General features: G+C 45.7%; 1 protein-coding gene across 1 annotated transcript in view; it reads right to left on the reverse strand.

Moving 5' to 3' along the window:
- CASTOR2 (cytosolic arginine sensor for mTORC1 subunit 2) overlaps window positions 1-23,088 on the reverse strand; it is an 86,273-nt gene that overhangs the window by 46,396 nt on the left and 16,789 nt on the right. The window contains exon 2 of the mRNA XM_042830408.1: window positions 21,991-22,056. Within this exon, the coding sequence (XP_042686342.1) occupies window positions 21,991-22,056 (66 nt within the window). The remainder of the gene's footprint in view (window positions 1-21,990; window positions 22,057-23,088) is intronic.

Consider the following 23,088-nt stretch of genomic DNA (forward strand, 5'->3'; position numbering starts at 1 on the left):
AGCCGGGCTCCATCCAAACAGAGCTGCAGGAGGAACACATTACAGTCCTCATCATTTTCAAAGAGCTTCCATTTGTGAGCGGGTCCCAAACCCCACACTATAACCCCGTCCACAGGGGAACGCTGTCTGTGTGTGCACATCAAACCCAAATTCAATGCACATCAATGATTTAAGAGCCATCGTTGAGCATGAAGAAAAAAAACCACCCACAAGCAAAGGGGTAAAATGTATTCCAAGAATTTTTATTTCTTTTTTTTTTTTAATTCTTTCCTAAATAAATCAGTATTGACAACCCACAAGGTTTCGGCTTTGGAAATGTCAGCCAGTGTTATTTTTAAAAATGCTCTTCCACAATGGTTTTTTCTGTATCAGCCTCTTCAGGCTGCCAAGGAAGAACCTGTGGAACGGTGAGCCAGCACCACAACTCTCCCCAGTCCTACCAGACCCAAGAAAAATATGAGTAACTACTGAGTCATTATTCAGCAAGTGAGCGTGATGTGGGCTTGAGCTGAATCCTGCTCTATCCAAAGGCTGCCCCTTAAACCCAGCAGTCAGACCATCCCCAAATAAAGAGCCAGAGCCCTGGGAGAGGTGAAGTCCACTGGCAATGCAGTGTTTGCGTCAGAAACACGGCCAGATTTCCACTATGTGGGGACACTCCTAGGGAGCATTAATCCCAGTGATAGGAAAGCATGCATTAGGAGTACAGTCTTTTATTAAGGTTGTTCAGCTTTAAATAGGTGATGAGAAAACAGGGTTCTAAAGCTCAGTTTGCACCTAAAGATCTTATAATGCCTGCCGACTATAGCAGGTGAAATGCAAAGTCAATACATGGAAATTAATGCATACTGGGGGAAAATAATTTTAATTCTGCATGAAGAATGACAGGCTCTAAATGAGCTATTACCACTCAGGAAAGAGATCTTGGAGACACTATGGGCTGTTCTCCAAAAGGTTCAGTGACTTTCAGAGGCTAAGAGCAAAACCAGGCAGGGAGCAAAGAACATCTCATTACCCCAGTGCACAAACCCAGCTGTCGAGTACTCCACGACCCAGCCATTCCAAGGCTGCCAAATGGGCTGGAATCGAATTGGAAGAAGGACACAGAAGGGACCCAAGGGTGATCCAAGGTATGGAAAACTGGACAGATGGGGGCGATCCAGCTGCAAGAAGCAGTGGTGCGGTGTGGGATTACAGGCGATGTCTAATGGCCAAGGTGATTAAAGAAGAATTATTCACTGTCTCACAATATGCGAAGTGGGACCTGTGCCCTCCCTGCCTTTGGGCATGCATCCTACAAGGGCTCCTCATGCGGAGCTGCCACCTTGAGAGCAGTCTGTCCTTCCTCTATTGGGATGGCAAGGAGAGAACTGTCAGAACGGTGCAGTTAAACTCCTCTGCTGTTAAGTTTCTGCTGCAGATAAATCACAGCCTTCAGCCTAGAGACAGCCACAAGATTCAACTCCTGATTCCCAAATTCTGACTTCTGACCTCATATACTTCAGGATGGGCAAAAGAGCAGCCAAACACCAGGTGAAGCCCATTATCCAGACAGATCCTCTTCTGGCATGGCTCTCACAGATGACTAAACTCATGCAAAGTTAAGTGAGATGAACTGTGCAGGGGAAGAGGGATAGGACAGAACGTAAGAGGAGGAAAGCTGACATTTTAGTTCTGAGCTTTCAGCTACCAGAGATGGGTATGAGCTGTCATCTTAGTCAAATTTAAAAGCCTCTAAATGGCAGCAGCCTGTGTGTTTGAAAAGGGCCTTTAAAGTCTATGGGAACGAATACAACACATTTAGTGTGCTGGGAAAACCCTTCCACAAGCAGACGTAGGAAGAAGTTTGAGTAGTTCTAAGTAAGAGCCTGAGGGCATAGACAACATCTCTCCATTTCCAATTGTTTTGCACTGGATAGGAACTCTGGAAGCAAAAGGAAATGCTGTGCCTTAGGCACAGATCTACCCATGCCCTACCTCTGCTTTAAAACACAGATGAACCAAGTGCAAAATCACTTTAAATACCACTTTGAATCACCATTTCAGTTTGTGCTTTACTGCACTGTCCATTCCTTGCTTCCCCATGGAGAGGGAGAGGAAGAGGAGAGGAAGGAGGAGCTACTTTAGTAACCGGTACAGACCATGAGCACGTTCTCTGCAAACAGACAACCAAAGACTGCAAAACGGCCAGGCCTGATGAAACCCAGCAGGCTGGAATCTTCTGTATCCTGTCCTCAGCAAGTGCTGCAGGTATAAGCATTACAACAGATGTTAAGAAACTACAGCAGCAGAATAGCAGTTGACAAAGATTTGCAAAAAATGAAAATTGTGAAATCCCTAGCTGGTGTGAAAAACAACCAACCAACCTATACAACCTTCCTCTTCTAAGGGCTCAGGGAGGAATAAGTACTCTCAGAAGAATACAAGGCTGGAGTTTCAAAAGACATCTCCGAAGTGTGAGACTGTAATGAAGAATAGCCTTGGATCTTCCTGGTTTGGTGCTGATGCTCACCAGAGCAGAATAAGGTAAGCAGAATAAGGCTGTGCAGTGTCAGCATCACTTCCATCCCTGGGAATACTTCTGGCTTCAGCAACTGCCAGAGCCCATTCTGCCAGACATATCCCAAAACAAAAAATTCTGAGCATGATCATAACGTAGAGAATAAATTGGTTTGTCTAGGTTCTAAATACAGCTTAATGCTTCCTGAACAGTCCAGTGAAAGTTCTATTGCTTTTCAGGATAAATCAGGATGAACAGCAGACTTCAGGTGAGATGCAGCCCAGGGCTTTGGGTATAACACAAAGCACAAAGGTATCAACAAGAGATTACAGCCTCACCCACACTACACAGTTCTTGCTCTCCGTGGCCAACACACACTTGTGCTCAGTGCCACCACGAGGCCCTCTCTTCAGAATCATGGAATCATTACCATTGGAAAAGACCTCTAAGATCATCTTGTCCAACCATGCATCTACCACCAACAACTGCCCACTAAATCATGTTCCTTAGTGCCACATCTCCATGATTCCTGAACACCTCCAGGACTGCTGACTCCACCATGCCCTGGGCACACTGTTCCAATGTCCTACCACTCTTACAGAGTTTTTTCCTAATATCCAACTTGCAGCTCCTCCAGTGCAACTTGAGGCCAAGGGAGGACTCAAGTTGAATGTATTTAAGATGTATTTAGGTCACAGAGAGGATTAAAACAAACAAATAAGAGAAACAACAAAACTAAACCAACAAAGTACAATGTTGAACTACAATAATCACAGCTGGAATAAAAACTGGAGAACACAGGTTATTGCTAGGCGACGAGTGGACCTGATAGGGAATCACTAAATCACTGTAGTTGAGGAACAAAAGAAAAGACTCTTAGAAAGGCACAATTCCACTTGGCTCCTATTTGCTGCTTTTCACAGACAGACCTCAAAGCACTTACTAAAGAAAATCAGCATCGATATCAGCTTTTATTGCATCTTTGCAGGACAAAGCACAAAGCAGTAATTCTCCCCAGCTCAGAGAGCCCAGGCAGGTCTGAACATTCAGTGCTCATCCAGCAAGTCTGTTGGTAACTGCTTCCTAACAGTTAAAGAACATTTTAAACCTGTGCTGAGGATAAAGTGAGCACAGCCTTCGGCAATATACAAGGCTTTGCTTTCAAGCCAGCACTCTGCTTTATTCACAGCAGAAAGAAACAGAACCATCAGGTATTGCTGTCTGCATCCTCTACAGGGTGAGAAGCAACGAGGAGATCAGAGGACAGCACACTCCTACAGCAGGATCAGACCACAGTACCAGCAGCATCCTGATGTCCTCACTGTCAGATCAGCCCAACTAATGGTGTAAAAGCTTCAAAAGGGCACACGATGGTCTGGGAGAGGCAGATCTCCAGCTCGGTATGGACTTCTACTGTTCTGCTGAGCCCTGGGCTTTACTGTTGAGCTCACACTTTGAGAGAGTCTGCAAGCTTTGTTCAGGCAGCAATTAATTGGCTTAGTCACCATTTTTTTTCCTGCTGTCGTTGACCTATGTCAGTAAGTAAACAACATGGGATTTTAGATCAAAGAGTGAGGGGGTGGATGTTGCTCAAAGAATAGAAAACAATCATAAATGAACCTCTGATCTTAGGAGCTGCTATAAATCAAGGAGGGGAGCAACACAGAAGGTGCTAGGAAACCCACTGGTTATTGCACAAGCTTTTCTTCGCTTGGTGCCAAGATTCAAATCCCACTGGAAGGTCAGGAACAAAACAGCCTTCTCCAGAGATGTGCACCCAGTTTCCAGTCCAAGAATCTTCTTTGTTATTCCAGCTCAAGATATTGCATTAATCTACTCCATCACCACAAACAAGACCTCAGACTCCAGTACGTCAGTCCCAATCTACAGTGTTCACTGTTTTCTGAACGTGGGATATCTCAACACACAACACTGGTCTGTTTGCCCCACGCTGATGTCCTTTGTCCTACTGCTGGAGCTCTGCTGTGCCCTCCCCATAGGGACAGCAGGTTGCACAGACCATGGGAGCCAGAAAACCCTGTGCTTCAAGAGCAGCATCACTGAGGCAAGCACTCCCTGCAAGACACAGCAGGATCCTGCTCCATAATTAAGCCCATCTGATCCTGTCACAGTGAGATAGCAACTAGAAATAAAACAGTACACTGATTAAAATTCAGACATGGCTGAAGTTGCATTAGTTTGGGGGTTATTAATGTCACATGAAGAGTGCTTAAGGGATGAAGTAACTTATTGGTTATAAATCTGTATGATCAAAATTTTCTTAAGTAGAAACACAAAACAAAACCAACACAAACACAATTGAGTACTCATGTATTAAATGAACTTCACCTCGCTGTATTTTTCCCTGTAGGTTATTTCAAGTTCCACTTCCCCTGCCCTTCACAAAGGCCGGCTGAAAACATCAATCAAGCTTCCTAATGCAGAATGGCCAATCCCTCTGGTCATCAAGAACATGTTTATATCTCAAAGTCCTGAATAAATCCAACAGAAGGAAGTTGCCATTCATTTATTTGTTAGCAAGTTCTTTGCCATTCTGTCTTTTGCTCCTACCCAGAGCAGCAGAGGAGCTGTGCCCCACAGAAGGAACCAAGGTCTTGCTAAGATGAGAAGCTCTGCTTGTTTTCTTACTCTCCAGGCAAATCCCCCATGTCCCACAGGCAGGACATGGGGGATTTGGGAAGGAAGCACTGATAGATCCCCTATTTTGGGCCTAGTTTTAAATGGAAAAGCAGTTTGTGCAAACAGAACTACGCAATCTGTTCCCTACACATTATTTTTTGACCTACTGGCTAATTTTCAATAAATGTAGGAGATTGCAAAGGCACTGAGCTGCAGTAAGGTCTGCTCAAAGGGATGCTGGACAGAAAAGCCTTTCTGCAGCAGCACTGAGGAAAGGCTACTCCACAAGTGCGAACCTTTTTGGACATCAGAAGGGGCACATCCCAACCCCAGAGCCCTTCGAGCTGCCTTTGTGCCAGACTCCAGGCAAAACTGTTGCATGAGATAGCAAGAGGAAACCAGCCCTGCTAGTTTTGCTGCTCATTTCTATCAGTGACGGGCATACTTTGTAGGGTAGAGTCCTATTTGAGTTGAGGCGCTGCTCAACGTCAGCTGAATGAGGAAGGTGGAAACCCAACAGTGTCTTCAGCCAAGGTTAGAGCACGGGACCTGCTGGAGCTGATGGGGAGCATTAAAGCTTCCTCCCAAAATGAGAACCAGGCCTCACTGAGCCCAGCAGCTTCGCCAGCACCTGGATGCCAACAGGAGAGGCGGGGGCTGTGGCTGTGCTTGCTCTGGGATGAAGGAGGGCCCTGCTGGAGCAGCAACTTCATTCCAAAGGAGCCCTTCCTCTGCTAAGAAGCCAAAAACCAACTCTGTGACTCTGGAGTATGTATGAGTATGGCAAACTTTCATTTCTGCAGTCTGAGGGTTTTCGGTCACCTCCACAGGTGACTGCATAAATAGAATATTTCTCCCAAATACAACAGCAGCCTGTTGTTATCTTTGCTACCCGCTGATGTCATTGCCCAGAAGGCTGGAAACGTCTCTTAGTGACATCGCCACAGAAGTGTAGGTAGCAGAACCTTCTGCATATTAGCTATAAGCTGCAGAGCAAGCAAGGCTGAAGGAGAAACTCCAGTAGTTAAATTGGGAAACGTACGCTTTAGTCATTGATACAAGGGGAAAACCAACTCTGACTGCTTCCGCTCTGCTGACAGCACTACTTTTCCACACTACACCCCGGCCCAAACCAAAAGCCAGTGCCCAGACTTCCAAAAGCAGGCAGGGCAGGCTGTGAGCGACTACGTCTCCTTCAATACAAGAAGGAAGGCTTTTTTTTTACAGTGAGGGTGGTGAAGCACTGGCAGAGGCTCCAGCACTTCTCCAGGCTGGTAGGAGGCAGAAGACACAACAAGTGAGAGCAGTGTGAGCTCGTGGTGCCAAACGCTTTCATGGTGAGTGTGGAACAGCACGTCATCTTGCACTCATCCATGCTGCGGCTTCTTATTCATTCTTCTGCATAGGTTTCAGATAGATTCAAGCTACAACCTTTGAATAGACACACTAAATATATGCTATGGAGCTGACTGACAGCTTTATTTTTGTCTTTCGCTTAAAGACATGACTGAATCTAGTATTGCTAATTTTCTCTTGGCACCCGTGTGATCATCACGTGAAATTCCATTCCTCAGCAGGTAAGAGAGGAAGGGGAAATTTCACTCATAGAATCATTAAGGCTGGGAAGACCAATAAGATCATCCAGTCCAACCACCAACCATGCCTGTGACTGCTCTGGACCACATCCCTCAGTGCCACATCTCCACTGTTCTTGAACACCTCCAGGGATGGTGATCCCACCACAACCCTGGGCAGCCTGTGCCAATGCATTATTACTCTTTTAGAGAAGAACTTCTTCCACAATACCTAACCTGACCCTCCTCTGGCACAACTTAAAGGCCATTACTGCCTGTCCTCATCTTCATAAGGAAAGTAGTTATCTTAAGCATCATTTACATCCTTCTACATAAATTCACATCTGCATCACTACACATTAATACACCAGTCAGAGCAACAAAGAAATTACTTATCTTCCTCTGTTTTTATTAGTCTCTAAAACCCTTTGTATTCAGTCAACCCTCAGTAAATGCCAGGAAACACCATTCCCAATAGCATACAACCATCCTACAAAACACTGCCAACTCAATGGAAGGGGAATTATTGTTGCTAGGAATCAGCCACAGAATTGTCAAGGTTGTAAAAGACCTCTAAGATCATCTAGTCCAACCACCTACCACCAATACTGCCTGCTAAAGCTGCATCAGCCTTCCCCATTTATCCCGTTACTCTGTTGGATTTTGGAAGACAACCCTCATGGAAAAAGGCCACAGATGCCTTTCTGAGGGAGGTACAGCCATTTGTATAGGAAGCTGCCACAACAAAAGGCACACTCAAAGAAACTGAAGGAACAACAGAAAATGCATTCACTTAGTAACGCTCGTATTTCATCCCATGCATCACAGAGGAGCTAGAGGACTCATCTGCTTTGTCAACATGGGCCAGCATCTGTTTCTGCTACTTGATGTAACCAAGCAGATTTGCTTTGTGTTTTATTCAGAGCAGCTGCACCTTCCTAGCTGTGCACCTTCAAGACAAAAACAGTTCTCATAAAGCACTTCCACAAACGCCAGCCCTATGAGAATGAGAGATGTGGACCAAAAAGAGGCACTGCCCTGACTGATCTTCATCCTAATGCAAGCCACAGATTTTGACACAAAGTCCAAAACTTGCATACAAACCAGAACCTCGAGTGTGGGAAAAAGCTGTACACACAGGTGCTGAGTCCTCTGGAACAAAGTCGTGTCGTTTCAGTGAAGAAGGCCAAAAAGGACACTGTGTAAGATGTCTCAGTGTACGTGAGGGCTCTTGTTTTCAAGAGATGAATACGAAGGGCAGCCCCGTTCCCTTGGGAAAAGGTCAGCTCCTCGAGTCTAACCCGCTCAGTAAGAACAGTGCACTCACTCCTGCATTCCTCCCTGGCTTTCTTTATGACTATGAGTGAAAAGGCTTCTTCTTCTTAAGCACAGGAATAGGCAAATTGCTACCTGCAGTTTATGCCTAGATAAAAAGAACATGCCCAAGAAAGCTAGTGAAAATTGAAACAGCCACATGAGCAGAGATACGTGAGTGGTCATCCGAGCTGCCAGCGTGAGCTTGGATTCTTAATCTTTCCCCAGAAGTAGCAGGGAAGAAATCTAATGAAAGTGAAAGCACTGGGACTCGATGCTCTGAGGTGTAGCTCATGGCTTCAACGTGGACTCACTGCAGAGTTTTGGGTGAGGAGCCAATTTTTTTTTCCCTTCCATACGATAGCTCAATAAATGTGAAAAATCATTAAAACTATGGAGAAAAGCCAGAAAATGTAAGATGTGTGCAACTAGGGTAACACATAATGTCTTCTGCTACTGCTGCTTGGGTAAGGGTCTATGGCAACTCATCTATTCAAGACCCAAATCCATCTCTCAGGAAGTTTACAACCATCCTTAAAATTCATTAAACTGAAGTGCACTAAAGTGGCAAAGCATGGGGCAGAGATAAGGGGAGGATTCAGCAACGGGGATGCAAGTGTTTATGTACATAAAGTGCGTGTTCTTATACCTGTCCCTCAAGATGCAACTTCTTGACATTCATCTGTCATTTTGCTGGGAACTGTAGAATACTCCATTTTGAAACAGAAGCAGTTGCCAATGCACATTAGTGGATATTAGCACTGACAGCATGCTACCACGCTGTCAAAATGGGTAGCTGTGCAACTTGCTGATTTTCATGAATTCTGAAGCACGCAGAAGTAAGTGGGCTTGTGCACATTTCATTCAGCTGCCCAAGGAGAGAGAACAAACAACCCATTGTGTCCATCTGAGAAAGAAAAAAACAACCTGCTGTGGTGAAGACAAATCGGTTTTAAGGAATGCTGCTGGGGACACTGTTGATGACAAATGCTGAATTCTAGCTTGAATGCGTGGGGTGGGAAGATTAAGCGTGCTCTGCCATTTAATAAACTTTACAGCAAGCTCTGCTTTTTTCTGCCTTGCTCTCTTATCAAAAGAACGAAGCAAGCAATCCAATGTTTCTAGGCATGCTTCATATTATTACCAAATGAAAGAGCATCAGCTGTTTTTACTGCTAGAAAAACGAAATAAAAGGTGTGATGGAGGACAGAAGACTGGAGTTTGAACCAAGTACTGCACCCCATGTCACCAAGTTAACTTCTTTTGTTATGACATCAAAGGCAGGACTGCACATAAACTACTTTTTTTCGACATCAGACTATTTCCACATGCATAGAGGCAGGAGAACCAAAGCTTTGGTATATTGTTAAAGCAGTACCAGATACAAAGAACTCCAGTTAATCACAGAGGTTGCTGCCACCTTATCACCCTGGGTCCAGACAGTCTCCATCTTGCACCAATGACTCAGAAACTGATGACACATCACGACAGCAGTGTCCTCAGCTGGGGAAAGCAGTGCCCCACACAGCACCTTCAGTAAGCTGTAGTAATTTATTCTTGAGCCACGCTGCCAAATTTGCATGGCTTTCTGACTACCAAACCTTCTGACTGCCTTGCTGATATAGCTGGAAACAGATGAAGTTTTCATGTAATCACGTGCTCTTAAAAAAAGAGCACTTTAGAATGAAGCAGCTAATCTAGCCTCGCAGGTGTGGAGGAAGGTCTTAAAGCACTCACCCACAACTCAAAAACAGGATGCCAAATTACATGCCTGCCTGGAGATCTGACACAGCTTGAATTCTGGATTGACATTTGCATAAATTCACGTATTCTCAAGAAGATATTGAGATACCAGATACAAATGAAGAAAGCAAATAACTAGATCAAAGTCCAGGCAGCATCCACACCCACAGACTGGTGTAAGATGTTGACTCTGAAGGTACCTCATCATTGGTACCTCTGGAATACTCAACTTTCCTTCTGTCAGGAATTGCTTCCTCTTCATATCCAGCATGAATGAAGCTCCTAGCTGAGCAGCCCCAGGCCTCACCTGTAGCAAAATGCAAGGAGAGAAAGCAGCTAACCCCATTCCCTGTGCCTGACCACCCAGGAACACTGTCGTGCCCAACACACAGCTTTTTATCATTTAACAAATGAGCACTCGTTTTCTTTCAGAGGATAATTGAGCAAGTGTTGGTTTGGCAGGGGAGATCTGAAAAAATGCTACTTTCCCTTTAAATGACCTGGAGCTCATTTGAAGGAGGGGACTGTATAGATGAAAGAAGCAGATCTGTATGAGCCAAATTATTTCCCCGGTTAAGAGAAATCTGATGTCCAGACCAACATCACTGCTTGCCCTGGAAAAAATCTGTAGTGAGAATTAAGCATTTATGCACATAAAAGAGAACAAATGGCAAAAAATAAACAAGGTGTGGGAGGAGGGGAAGAGAAGGAAGCAGTAGACAGAGTCAGGGTTTCCAAGTACAGCTAGTTAAGGCTTTCAAATATACCAACTGCACATTCTTGCATAGAAACACTCTTACTCTGATGCACTTCAGTGCAGTGCCAGACTGCAGTCTTCACACAAAGCAGCTCTGTCTCGTTCTCCCACATCACCCAGCTCCTTCTCCTTTCCATCAGGTCAGCCCCCAACCTGTACTGATGCAGTTGGTTGTTATTCCCCTACACTTGCCCCTGTTGGACTCCATAAGTTTCCTTCCACTCAACCTCCAGCCTGTCCAGGTCCCACTGAAAACTCCTGATCACTTTCATCGCTTCCACTTGCTTGGAGATCATGTCCTCACCTCTTGGCTTACAGAGGAATAAGACCAAGGCATACACTAGGGCATTTGTGAGGGCACTGCTGCTTCAGTACAAAGCCTATTATATTAAGTGCTCACCTCTACACTTTCTCTCTTAGAGCTCCCTCCTGCTATCAGATAAAAGAAAGACTTGCCAGGTGCAGGCAGTGCTCTCAAAAACACAAGAAGGGAGCTCCATCCTGCTAATATCTGCCCCTGTGTTTGGACAGATAGCCCTTCCAGCAGAGCGGAAAACAGGCAGTCTTACTGGGAGGAGCTCCTTTCTGTGTGTATTTGTTATTTGAGGGATCATTGGAAAAGCATTATACTCCTGTGACACCACAACTGCACTGTTTCTGGTTAAAAATAATTCTTTTTGTAAGGTTTCTCACCACCTAAATTCATCAGAGATGCTGGGTTAGATCGGTCCTGTCTGACACAGGGACAAAAGTTGGGGTTTTTTCTCTGCTCTCTATTGCCAACTCCATCAGACCAGTCCTGGCAGGACAATAACAATACCATGGCAGGAAAAGGTGCATCTTCAGCAACTTCACAGGGAACAGGAATTTTACCACCAAGTTTAATGAGTGGAGGATTAGGCCATCAGGGGTGGGGGGAAATCAGAGGCAAGAGCCTGTGATTCACTGGGCTGGAACAATCCTATCAAATGAGATCAATGCAGTAGCAGCTATGAGCCAGCCCTACGCTTAACTCCCAAGCACTGAATTGCTGTTACCAGTTTACTGCCTCTGGTGTTCACATCTGCTGTTCTTAGGGCACTTCTTGAACTTAAAATGCTACAAAAAGTAAAGGCAAAAGAGCACAGAGCCATCACAAAGCCGACCAAAAAGGGCCCTGGATCCCCTTGGTTATAAGCATACATAAAGTAAAGAGAGTAATTAACATATTAGCTAATTGTGCTCACGCTCCCATTATCCTAAGGCCCTTACAAGCATGACTTAGTTGCAGCACTGCCCTAAACAGTACAGCAGATCCCCCCATAATCAATGCCTTTGCTTCAGGGGAAACAAAAGGCTGCTCAAAGACTCCCTCTCTCCACCCATTTCCTCCTATTTCATTCTGCCCTTTTCAACATCTCAGATTACTGTAGCAACCCCAAGCCTGAAACACAATCTCTTTACATGCAGAACCGTAATATCTTACTTTCTCAATTGTCTTTTAGGCATTTACCTTCATGGAACTGTGAACTGATGTTGTTGGCCTTTTTTCCCTTATGACACACAAATAAAATTTGAGAATTCAAAGCTGCCTCCTGCACCATCCTTGCAGGATTCTTCGGTAATTTTGCCCTTTCTTGCACTTCTATTTCAAGAACAACCCAAAGAGACTCTGAGGAGGACTGGCACTGTGGCACTTGGCTAATGAGCCCAGAAGCTCTGGCACAAACCGAGCAGGCTGAGCCCTTTCAGGGATGGAGTCAACAGAGTGGAGCACAACCACTAGAAAGCAATTAGAACACTGTAAAGTTTGATTAAAAGAAAAGAGAGAGGCTGTGCTACAAAGCAGGTCTGCAGTGCTGGCTCAGTCCATGCTAACAGCCCCCAGCAGCTTGGATTTTAGCATGAAGAACTGCAGGGATGCCAGGCAAACAAGGAGAGCAGCAAGAGCCGATTCGCTCAACCAGAGAACAATGTTTCAAAGGACTCAAGCCCAACTTCAGCCAAAGCCTGGCATGGTACTGAGCCCCCCTTCCCCAGTCCCCATCTGTCTGTGGGGCAGAGCTGAGCCCACCCCCACTGCCCTCCCACCTGCCAGGCAATGGGTTCCTGACGCCCCTAAGCAGAAGACCCCAAAGCAAGAGCTGCTGCCCAGCTCTCTGTATTGCCCACATGCTCACCTTTCCCAGCTAAGGTCACTGCTTTAAGGAACAACACTGCCAAAGCATCACAATCCAGACTAGGCACTACCATGCACAGCAAAAGAAGTTCCCGTGTTTCCATGGGGATGGCGGTGATTGCATGCTTAGCAGCTGTAAGGTACGGCAGCTCACATACTCAGCACACCGAGTACCCGATGGCAGAAGAGCCACAACACCCAAGAGCCACAGAACGACAGACCACAGGCTTCCATCCAGGCTTCAGCATCGAGGCAGAGCTGCGTGCAGAGCGGGAGCTGGTGGAGAAGGTTCCTGCAGATTCATGTCTTGAGATCAGACAGCGATGCCTGAACTCCTCCCCGGATCTGCCTGTTACAGAAATCCCAGCGGGAGCACTGCAAGTCCCTCGGCTCCTCCCTTCCCATTTCCCAGCACTTACACATGAGGGGCAAAACGAAGGGACATCTCCAGAGCAGCCACTAAACCTCCATGGCATTGGGCCTCCAGTGTCTTTTTACGCTCGAAAACAGCACAAGGCAAAGGGCTGCAGTACAACTCATAAAAATACACAACTTCTCAAACAAGCACAACGCTCAGAGGCCGCTTCTGCACGTGTTTATGTCAATATTTTTGCAACCTAACAGCACAAGGCAGGGATCGGGGATTGTTCCTCACGCAGCTGCACTTTTGTGCTAATGCCTTTATGAAAGCAAACAAGCCATTTATAGGCAACCCAAATGCACGCAGACACAAAGCAAAAGCATGCAGTTACAGCAGGCTCGATAAAATTAAACTCCCCAATGAATTTCAATTATATTCCTTCAACAGCTTAATAAATGGCAAGCTGAAATGACTGGCAAAAACAAAGTCATTTGACTGGTCACTGAAGTACATTTCCATGGCTTATGTAATTATACCCCCGTGGCAAGGCTGTAGCATTTGAAGTCCTTTTTGAAGAAAGGGAAGAAATTAAAAACCAACCAATTACTGTATGCTGGCCCAGAGCTCTGGGTACAAAGCCGTGTGCTGGCACACAGCCACCAGAGCAGGGGATAACTCATGTGAAATGCTGCCAGGGAAACACAGGGCCCGGAGCCCGCTCAGCACCACTCACCAGGCTTCCCACCAGCCCCTTCTGCATTACCACCTGATACATGGGCAATCTGGGACGTGCATCCTTTGCAAATGTGTTTTACAAACACGTCTTTGCATCTCCTTGAAGCAATCAGGCGTAAATTGCCATTAACTTCATCACTTCCATCTCTGCGCATGGATACAAAGGCGAAACCCTGTTGCAGAGCCCAGCTCAGAGCCACATCTAACGTTAATGTGGACGCCCTTCTGTGCACAGCTCTGACTCTCAGCCCCTTGGCTCCCCTATCTGCTCCTGCCATCCCTCTGCACTCCCACTGCTGGAAGTGGAAAGCAGAAGGAGCTCCTGAATTAGAGCAGTGACTCCCTGAAAACAGTCACAAGAGCATGAATCTGCTTTAAAAGATAAAAACAGGCCTTGCTGCAGAATCAAGAGGCAAATCATTAGTGAACTCTGAAATGTAGCACTTAAGGCCAAAAAACCCCGTTCCGCTGCCAGAGCCCTTGTAGTGTCAGCATCACAGCAAGCTGGGCTGCAGGGAACACACAGTGAAGGACTCTGCACAAGAAGAATTTCCAGGAGCACCTTCAGAGGCTTTAGCAGGGAACACAAAAGGAAAACAACAAAACTCAGTCTGACACCCAGCAGACGATACAGGACTGGGAGGCATGAGAGCATTACCTATCCCAAAACTGCCTTCGGCCATTGAAGGCAGTGGCCAAACAGCCCTCCCAGCCCTCTGCTGACAGGCAGCCAAGGCACCAGGCAGTTGTCAGCTGCAGAGCTGCTGCTCACCGCTTCCCTTCCCAGACTACAGCTGTTGAGTCATAAACATCAGCATAATTAGAAAGAAGTAGAAAACACACAAACAAATCTAACAGCCCAGGCAACAACAGCGGCACTGAGAGATGCTGATCCTGAAGTTGTTTTGTGCTTGGTGGTGTCCCAAGGCTGTGCTGGAGAAAGACAACATGGGGAAGTGGAAGATGTGCCCTACGTGTGCCCCCTGCACAGCTACCACTGCACAGCAAGCAATCTTCTTGCCTAGACAGACACAGCAATAAAGGTCAGAGATGGAAGAACATCTTTCCTGCTTTGCGAACAGGGAAGAGAGATGGAGAAACGAAGGCCAGAAATGCCAATGCTTGGCTTCAGGGAAGATTCTGCTACCCAAAGATACCCTTGAAAGCCATCAAGCAGCTATAGAGACAGTACCACAGCTGAACAGCACTTCCTGTAGTGCTCACCACCTCCTTGCACCAGGAAGGCTGCAGGAGATCTCTCCAGCTCCCCAAAGGTTTACTGCCATTAAGAGATGTATAATTTGGAAGGAGGAACTACATTGGGGCCTCTGCCTGCTGTGCTGGGAGGGAGCAGTGGCTGTGGGGAGCTGGGAGCTGCCTCTCCCCCTCCAAATCCCAGTTACAATGGGAGAAAATGTTGTAATTGAACGTAGCCATTATTTAGTAATGACAATAAATCCCAGCTGAGCCACAGAGGAGGCACACGAGGAGAGCAATTTTTCCTACCTGTGCAGTGAATAAACTGTGTAATTCTACGCTCCCCCCCATAGATGTGTTGTTATACATTTAAGCAGAGTTGCTACAGAACTGTGATTAGAGCTCAAATACGGTACTCGTGTTTATTGCAGTACTTCAAAAGCTGCATTCTAGCACACCCTGATAGAGACACCAAAAACCACTTTGTGACCCTGAGGACAGCCTTTCCCTGGAGCAGCCCACAGGTCTGGCATTGCAGCACACTGAATGGCTGCTTGCTGTTTTGCAGCTCTGTGCACTGAGTGCTGCAAAAAGTTTGTGCTTGCAACACAGGCTGCTTGGGATGGAAGACAGAGAACATTGCCACATAGCAAAGGGAAGCACTCAGTTCTTAATATGATTTTACTGCCACTCACTAATTCAGTCACATACCAGCAGGGACTTCCAGCTACCACGTGCAACACATCCATCTCCTTGTGCACAACACTCCCCACTATGGCAATAAATACAACACACGGTAATCCAAGCTTTCTTGCAACTTGATCTATAAAAAGCAGCTGGCTTCCCATCCCTCTCCCAACGCTACCTTGGGTTTCCTGATACTCTTGGAAACCTAACAGGGTTTTTATTGATCAAGTTGGCATTAGGTAGCTATAAACATGAATTCCAGCCTACCTCTCCAAACATTGCTTATAAGGTCAACATCACCCATCTGCCCTTCTTCCTGCCCTCCAAAACAAACAAGAAACACAAACTTTCTTTAGCCCCTCTGAGCTTTTGGAAGCTACCAAGCATAAAATTACCACCGAGCTGCATACTCTGCTTAAACACCTTCAGCCAACGCAGAGGCAGGAAGAAAGCCATACTGAGAGGCACCTGAATGCAGACTAAATAAATAAGGGTAAACTTCCTACCTGCTACCAAAGTAGAGCAGAACAACACGACCAGTTCTTGTTTTGCAGACACCTCCTTATTCCCTCTCCCTCTGCTGAAATGTTGCTGGTCAGACTATATGCTGAAGGCATCCATTTCAGAAACACCGCCATCACACACTGCCTCCATTTTAGCAGCCTCACTCATCTGTAGTGAAAGCATGGGATGGCAGGATGGTGGGAGCATCTCAGCCTACTGCCATAAAACCAGGAGACACACTAAAAGCTGATGGGAACAAGGACATAGAGCAAGAGAGGGAATGGCTTCAAGCTGCACCAGGGGAAGTTCAGGTTGGATATCAGGAAAAACCTCTTCTCAGAAAGAGTGGCAAAGCAGTGTCACAGCTGCCGAGGGAGGCGATGGGGTCACCATCTCTGGAGGTGTTAAAAAACCATGGTGAAGTGGCACTGAGGGACACTCAGTGGGCAACGTTGGTGGAAGGTGGACAGTTGGACTGGATGATGTTAGAGAGCTTTATAATCTTAATGACTCTACAAATCCTGCAGTAAGCAGAGGATGTGAGGGTAGGATTAATCTAAGTCTTATCTACTTTTTGGGAGTAAGGAAGAAACGATGAAGGTCTCAGTACCAAAGCCATGTGTTGCTGTGGCTCAGCTCTTGATGCTCTGTGAATTCTGATACTCTGATTCTGCCATCCTTCTATCCACTGTTGTGAACCTCTTTTTCCTTTCACACTTTCAGATTAAGCCATTTGGCAGTTTTGCCCCATCTTCCACAGCCAAGGCAAGGCCAGGTATAGAGGCCACAATTCTTCCCCACGCTACAGAGTTGCATGCACTCTTCATGAACAATCAGCAATGAAAAGGCCAAGTCCTATTTTTCTGCTCTGAAATCCTTATGCTGGAATGCTGCCCCACTTAGGGTACGAGGTCACTGTAAAGCCCATGCCAGTCCCCACAAGCTTGGCAGAAAGAGCTACACGTGGGCTGCTCTGCAGTGGATTTGGTCCCCACGCACCCCTGGGCTGTCTTGCTTTAAGAAGAACTGCTTGTGCAGTGTTGCATTGCTGAAGAAATACTTTTCATTATTTATGGCATGTTTTTCTCAGGGAAATATATATTCAAGCTTGAGTATAACCTTAAAAGTAGGCTGAGAGTACATCAGGGAGTAAGAATGAGTTGAGCTAATGACTTGCTCAGATTCAACCTCTGCTTTCTGCACCGTTTGTTGAGGGAATAAGTTGCTCCTAGAACACAACTCGCTATCAGAGCATTTAACCTGGACGCGTTGCCTCCTCCCTGAAGTCCACACACAAGTGTTCCGGGGTCTGCACACGGCTGTAATAGCAGGCAATTCATCAATAACCTCTCCTTCCCAGGTCCTCGAGGAGTATTTACCCAACTCTCAGGTAAATGAGGCAAGACAGAGCACGTCTTGTTCCCAGAACCAGCCCTTCTCTATCAAGCGCTAGACACATTTGCAGAAAAACAAATTAGAGCATGTTAAAACACTTCACTTAATTAAAAATAAACCTAGCAGTATCACAAAGGTAAAAGTAATTCAACGCTTTGGTTAAACACTGAAAACAAAGCTGCAGTCTGTGAGCTCACTCTGTGCATTCCAAATGCTTCATTTTTCAAGCACAATAATGGAGCAAAGAGAGAAGTGATTTGAATTGGCTTTTAAATCATAAAATATATGCTTGAAGTACCCAACAAAAATTACTGGACACAACTGGAGGTGGTAGAAGACCCATCCTTGGAGAGACTCAAGGTCAGCTGGACGGGCTAGGAGCACCTACTAGAGCTGTGGGTATCCCTGTTAACTGCAGAGAGTTGGACCAGATGACCATAAAAGGTCCCTTCCAACTCAATTCCATGATTATCAATAGTTAGAATTTTCAAGAAAATAAAAAAACAAAAGATAACTGCAGATTTCTTCCTGTTTGTCTGGTCTGCCTTTTCTCAAGCTCTAATTACAACTGGACGCGATACCTGGCTTCCTATGGGAGCATGACAACCTTGTACGAAAGGTGGAGGAACACTCAGTACCACACTGAGCTCTTCTAAATCCTCCCTGGGACCCCCCTAGTGCCCCAGAGGTGGTACATCATGTGTTCCCTCCAGCAAACAGCAACGGCTCCCACTGAAACAAGACCACAGATGGGCAGGGATCCTGCAGTTCTCCACGGAGCGGTCTGAGAAATGGATCTGTCAGACGTGCTGTGAAAAAAAATGGAGGAAAAAAAAAAAAAAAAGGAATGCAAAGGAAATTTTTCTTCCTTCATTCAAAATAAAGTGTGGCCAAATAAGTAATCACCATAACCTTTTTTTTTTTTTTTTTTTTTTTTTTTAAAATGCTTTCTTCCTTCAATCTCATTCCCAAAGAGAAAGTTACGCACACCTTCACTTCTCCAGCACTGTGCTTTAGTTGACTTCCTTACGAAAATACATTAAAAGTTATTAAGAAGAACAAAAAAGCAACAAAAACACAGATTACTCATTTCTTGGCATTCGGTGGTAGGAATGCTCTGGGGAGATAGAAGCATAACTCCAGTTTTCACACTAATATGCCTGCTTTAAGGTGGTAAAGTCCATTGCTCTGGACAGCTTTTATTCACTTCATTTTACCGCTACCACTTGATGGCAAAATGCATTTTTCCTGAAGATTTATGGACTCGCATCTCCAAACCCAACTGCATTTTCACCACCAAGCACAATGGAAGCAGGCTCCAGGTGCTAAACGTATCTATGTCCAGTTATTCCAAGAACACAAATGAATGCTGAAGCATCCATCTGGCATAACAGATTGGTTGGTGCACTTTGTCCCCCGCTAATTAATTGGTTAGTTCTACTGGGTAATGAGAGATTTCCCCCAGTTCTGTGGTCTGGGAGGACGGGTGGGCTAACCCAGGCCTATCAGCAGGACTCGAGCTGCCTTTGGGGCTCACAGGCATTTTTTGAAGGGCTTTCATACAGATAATCCTAAAAAAGTAAAAATATATAGAATTCTATACATATAAGAGCATTTACTGCATTCATTTTTGGGCCCCTCACTCCAAGAGAGATGTTGAAGGCACTGAAGTATGTGCAAAGCAGGGCAACAAAGCCATGAAGGGTCTGGAGCCCACGTCTGATGGGGAATGGCTGAGGGAATGGGACGGGTCAGTCTGCAGAACAGGAGGCTCAGGGGGGACCTTATCACAGCTACCTGACAGGAGGTGGTGGCAAAGCAAGGGTCAGCCTCAGCTCCCAAGTAACAGCGATAGGATGAGAGGTGATGACCTCAAGTTGCACCAGGTGAGGTGTCAGGCTGGATGTTAGGAAACATTTCCTCTCCAAAAGAGCATTGCTGCAATGGCTGTAAGAAAGCAGCTGGAAGCAGACTTCCCTGGCTCTGAAAATACAGAAAACTTGGGGGATTTGTTTGAACCACCTACGTATTCAATACACTCCAGGAAGCATTTTGTTAGGAAACTTGTAAAACTTTGCAAAAACAAACGGAAGTTGGGCTCTGTTTAAGCTCGATCACCAGTTTATTTCCCACAGTTTTGTCAGGTTTAACTCCTGCAAGCTGCTTATCTACAGCTTTCACAATCACAGACCTGTGCTGCTGAAGGAGCAGACCCAGGCCTGCTGGATGCACGCACCTGCTGCACCCACAGCACTGCCCTCCAAAGAAGTGCTTGTGTCAGGAGCTGAGGGCTTAATTTACCAGAGACATTCACAATGGAGAAATACTACAGGTTTATATGCTCTCTAAACTCCTTTTTGTAGCTCAGTTCAGCATGTGAAAAGGCAGGGATGGTTTCTTGCTTCTGTTCTGTTGTGTATGCTAACAAGTGCAAACTCAGAGTGGGCTTAAGGATTCCTCACCATCTACATCATAAAAATATTCTGTATACACTGAATGTGACAGCCTGGAAAACTGCTTTCCCAATGGCATTCACATCCTTGACAAAACCGTGTGCTCAGAGAGGCCTCAGTGATGTGAGATGGTCCTAAAGTTGGGTCCCTGTTTCCTACTGAAAAGCTCCTTCTCACACTTGAGGGCAGCACAGACGAAAATACACAAAGTGCAAGTCTCTGGAAAACAGATACCTCGCAAGCCAGTGAAACACTCATCAAAATAGAAAGCTGATTCAACACTGTAACAATGCAGTAAACAGCCCAGTTCATCGCTACAGGGCCACTGCTTCTTTGTGCAGGGTTTGACTGCTGAGAGGGCACGTAAAAAACAATCTATTTTGGTAAAAGAGAGATGCTCTCTGAACCCGTGCACAACTTTAAAAATACCTGGTGTCAAAAAACAGGGACTTTCAGTGCCTGGCATCACAAAGCTGCCTCAGACTGCCCAGTGAAGGATGTGGGGAAGAGGAAGTGTTTGGGATATATGCTCACAAACAACATAAGAATTCAAACGCATTTTAAATCTCCCCTACAGGATGTGGAATCGCGGCAGGGCGCCATTCTGATAGCAGAACCATGCTTCAGTTGGGCATCTCCCTGGGAAGGAGTGGGCCCCCTACTCACACCAAATGGAGGTCTGGCTTCCCTCCTCAGTACCACCCTGACATTTCCACCCTGCTCATCATTTCTTTCCACATCCCCTGGCAAACACCAAACAAACCCAGGCTTCATCACGCTGTAACACAGCAGCCCTCAGCCCGCAGGAGGAAGGCACGGTTACATGGGCAACAGATCATCCATTCCCTAGCAAAGGGAGAGGGCTGTCCATGTGCTGAGGCAGGACCAGCCTCCTGTGACTGCAGCATGAAGCCTGCTGGAAGATGGAAACGTGAAGATGAAGGACAGGAAGAAGAAAGTTTATCTGCTTGGGAGCCCACAGGAGGGATTTCATGGAAGTTACAGAGCTGGGAGCACTTAGGAGCTCTCACGATCCAAAGGTGTGCAACCACATATCATCTGAGCACAAGTACTACAATTGGATTAATTACCTTTTAACTGCACAGGCTCAAAACTTGCAATAGCGGTTATTTCAAAGGCAAAAATGTCTGGAACCACTCTTCCAGGAAGAGCTGCCAATAGATGCCCTTGGCTAAACATGTTGATGAAGTACCAAGAAGCCACATCCCTACAGTTTCCCATGCAGGAAATTCCAGACTTAGTCAAAACTTGGCTTCAGACAAGAAATAAAAGCTCTTCAAGTTCAGATGTCAAATAAGTCTTCTGAGCAGGATCGTTTATACAGTCCTAAGTATTTAGTTTAAACCTCTATCACAAGAGCCACATATTTATTATTCCTATCTCAAAGGTAATTTATCAGTCCTCCCCCTCCTCCAAAGCCTCCCAAAACAGTTTTCTCTTTACATATTCACACCCAGAGCTTACTCCAAGGTCTTTTGGGTAGTAGGGAAGAGGACACAGCTGGAGATGAGAGAGAATTACCATCTGCAAAAGCGGTGGATCACATTCAAGTGAACGATCTCCACAAATCTGGAGAGGGAACTGCGGTGGAAATGCAGCTGTGGAACACACCACTCACCTCTCCCAGCTCCTGCACGACACCATGCCATCCTTCATTGCAAAGTGGTTAAGAAAGCAAGCATCATTCCTTCAAATCTCTACCCAGAATAACATGATTGTGCAAGACCAACCAGAAGAAATAAATAGTTTCAGGCTTGTTTGCAGATAAATCTAAACTGAAAGTCTGGCTACTAATCAGAGGAAAAAACAAACAAACAAAACATACTGAATATATTTAAATAAAACTCAACTTTTAAAGCAGTTTCCTATTTGCTGGGGCACAACCTACTGTTTTTTTGGGGGATATGTGGGGATGTTGTTTCTGAAAACGACATGCCCAACCCACACCTACCTCACACAGGTGTTCTGTGGCTTAACCACTCTTAATGAAATGCTGCTGGTCCTCTGACAGCTATTCCTATTCAGAGTTGGTGGTAATGCTGCTCCTAAAATATTTGGCTGGCTATGGGAGGTCCCCAGGCAGCATCTTCTCTGAATCTACATGGCCACTGCACAGCACTTCCTTGCACACCCCGGCTAGAAGCAACTGAGCAGAAGGCAGCAGAGCCCAGCAGGCAGTCTGCACATCTTCAGTGCTCACATTCCATGCAGCAATAATCAAAAAAAGATCATTTCCCGTAGCAACCTGGAGAAGCCACTCCAACAAGCCCACTGCATCGCATTCTTTCCATTTGGCCTCTGGCAAGTCTCTGCCTGTTTGAACAGACGCCATCAGCACTTGTCCACGTCCTGCTGTGCTGTTTTTTTTCCTACTTATTCTACCCTTCTTCAGCTTAAAAGAATAAACCAGCTTTTACAGCCTGAACTTCATGGCAAAAGATGGCCCAACTTTAAACCATTTACCAACCAGATCGCAGCGTACAAGTCTACATTTAAATGCTGCCTCCAACAACTGACATACTGCAAATACAGTGGTGAAGTCCATGTCAGTTGGTAGAACTGTGCTGAGAGGCAATGCTGGACAAAGAGGCCCTTCATTGCTAAGGAGTGTACAGACTTTTCCTTCAGAAGCACAACCTCAACCCCAAGCTTTGGCTGGGAGTCATACGAGAAGCCCAACAGAGACTCACAACAGAGTCCATCCATTTGGGTAAGATCTGTGCCTATCTTCAGCTGAAGATATTGTTACACACTTACCGTGCTTAAAAAAAAAAAGAACACGAACAACCAACTTCCTTACAGAATCACCCAATAGCTCAGGTTGGAAAGGACCTTAAAGATCATCAGGTCCAACCACAGCCTTATCTTTTCATTCTCAAAGGTATATGACTGTTTGGGATTTGACTCAGAGAAAATCCAATGATGCCAATCTGATTGTTTTGCTGTCACTGACCCCATCATATGAGTTGTTTTTAACTCCAGATTATAAAAATAGATCACACGAAGCTCATGGTATGTATTTTAGGCATCTGAACTAGAGGGAAGAAAA

This window comes from Centrocercus urophasianus, unplaced genomic scaffold (assembly GCF_019232065.1).
Source record: "Centrocercus urophasianus isolate 14NV4802_14NV808 unplaced genomic scaffold, USGS_Curo_1.0 seq_33, whole genome shotgun sequence".
Taxonomy (NCBI): Eukaryota; Metazoa; Chordata; class Aves; order Galliformes; family Phasianidae; genus Centrocercus; species Centrocercus urophasianus.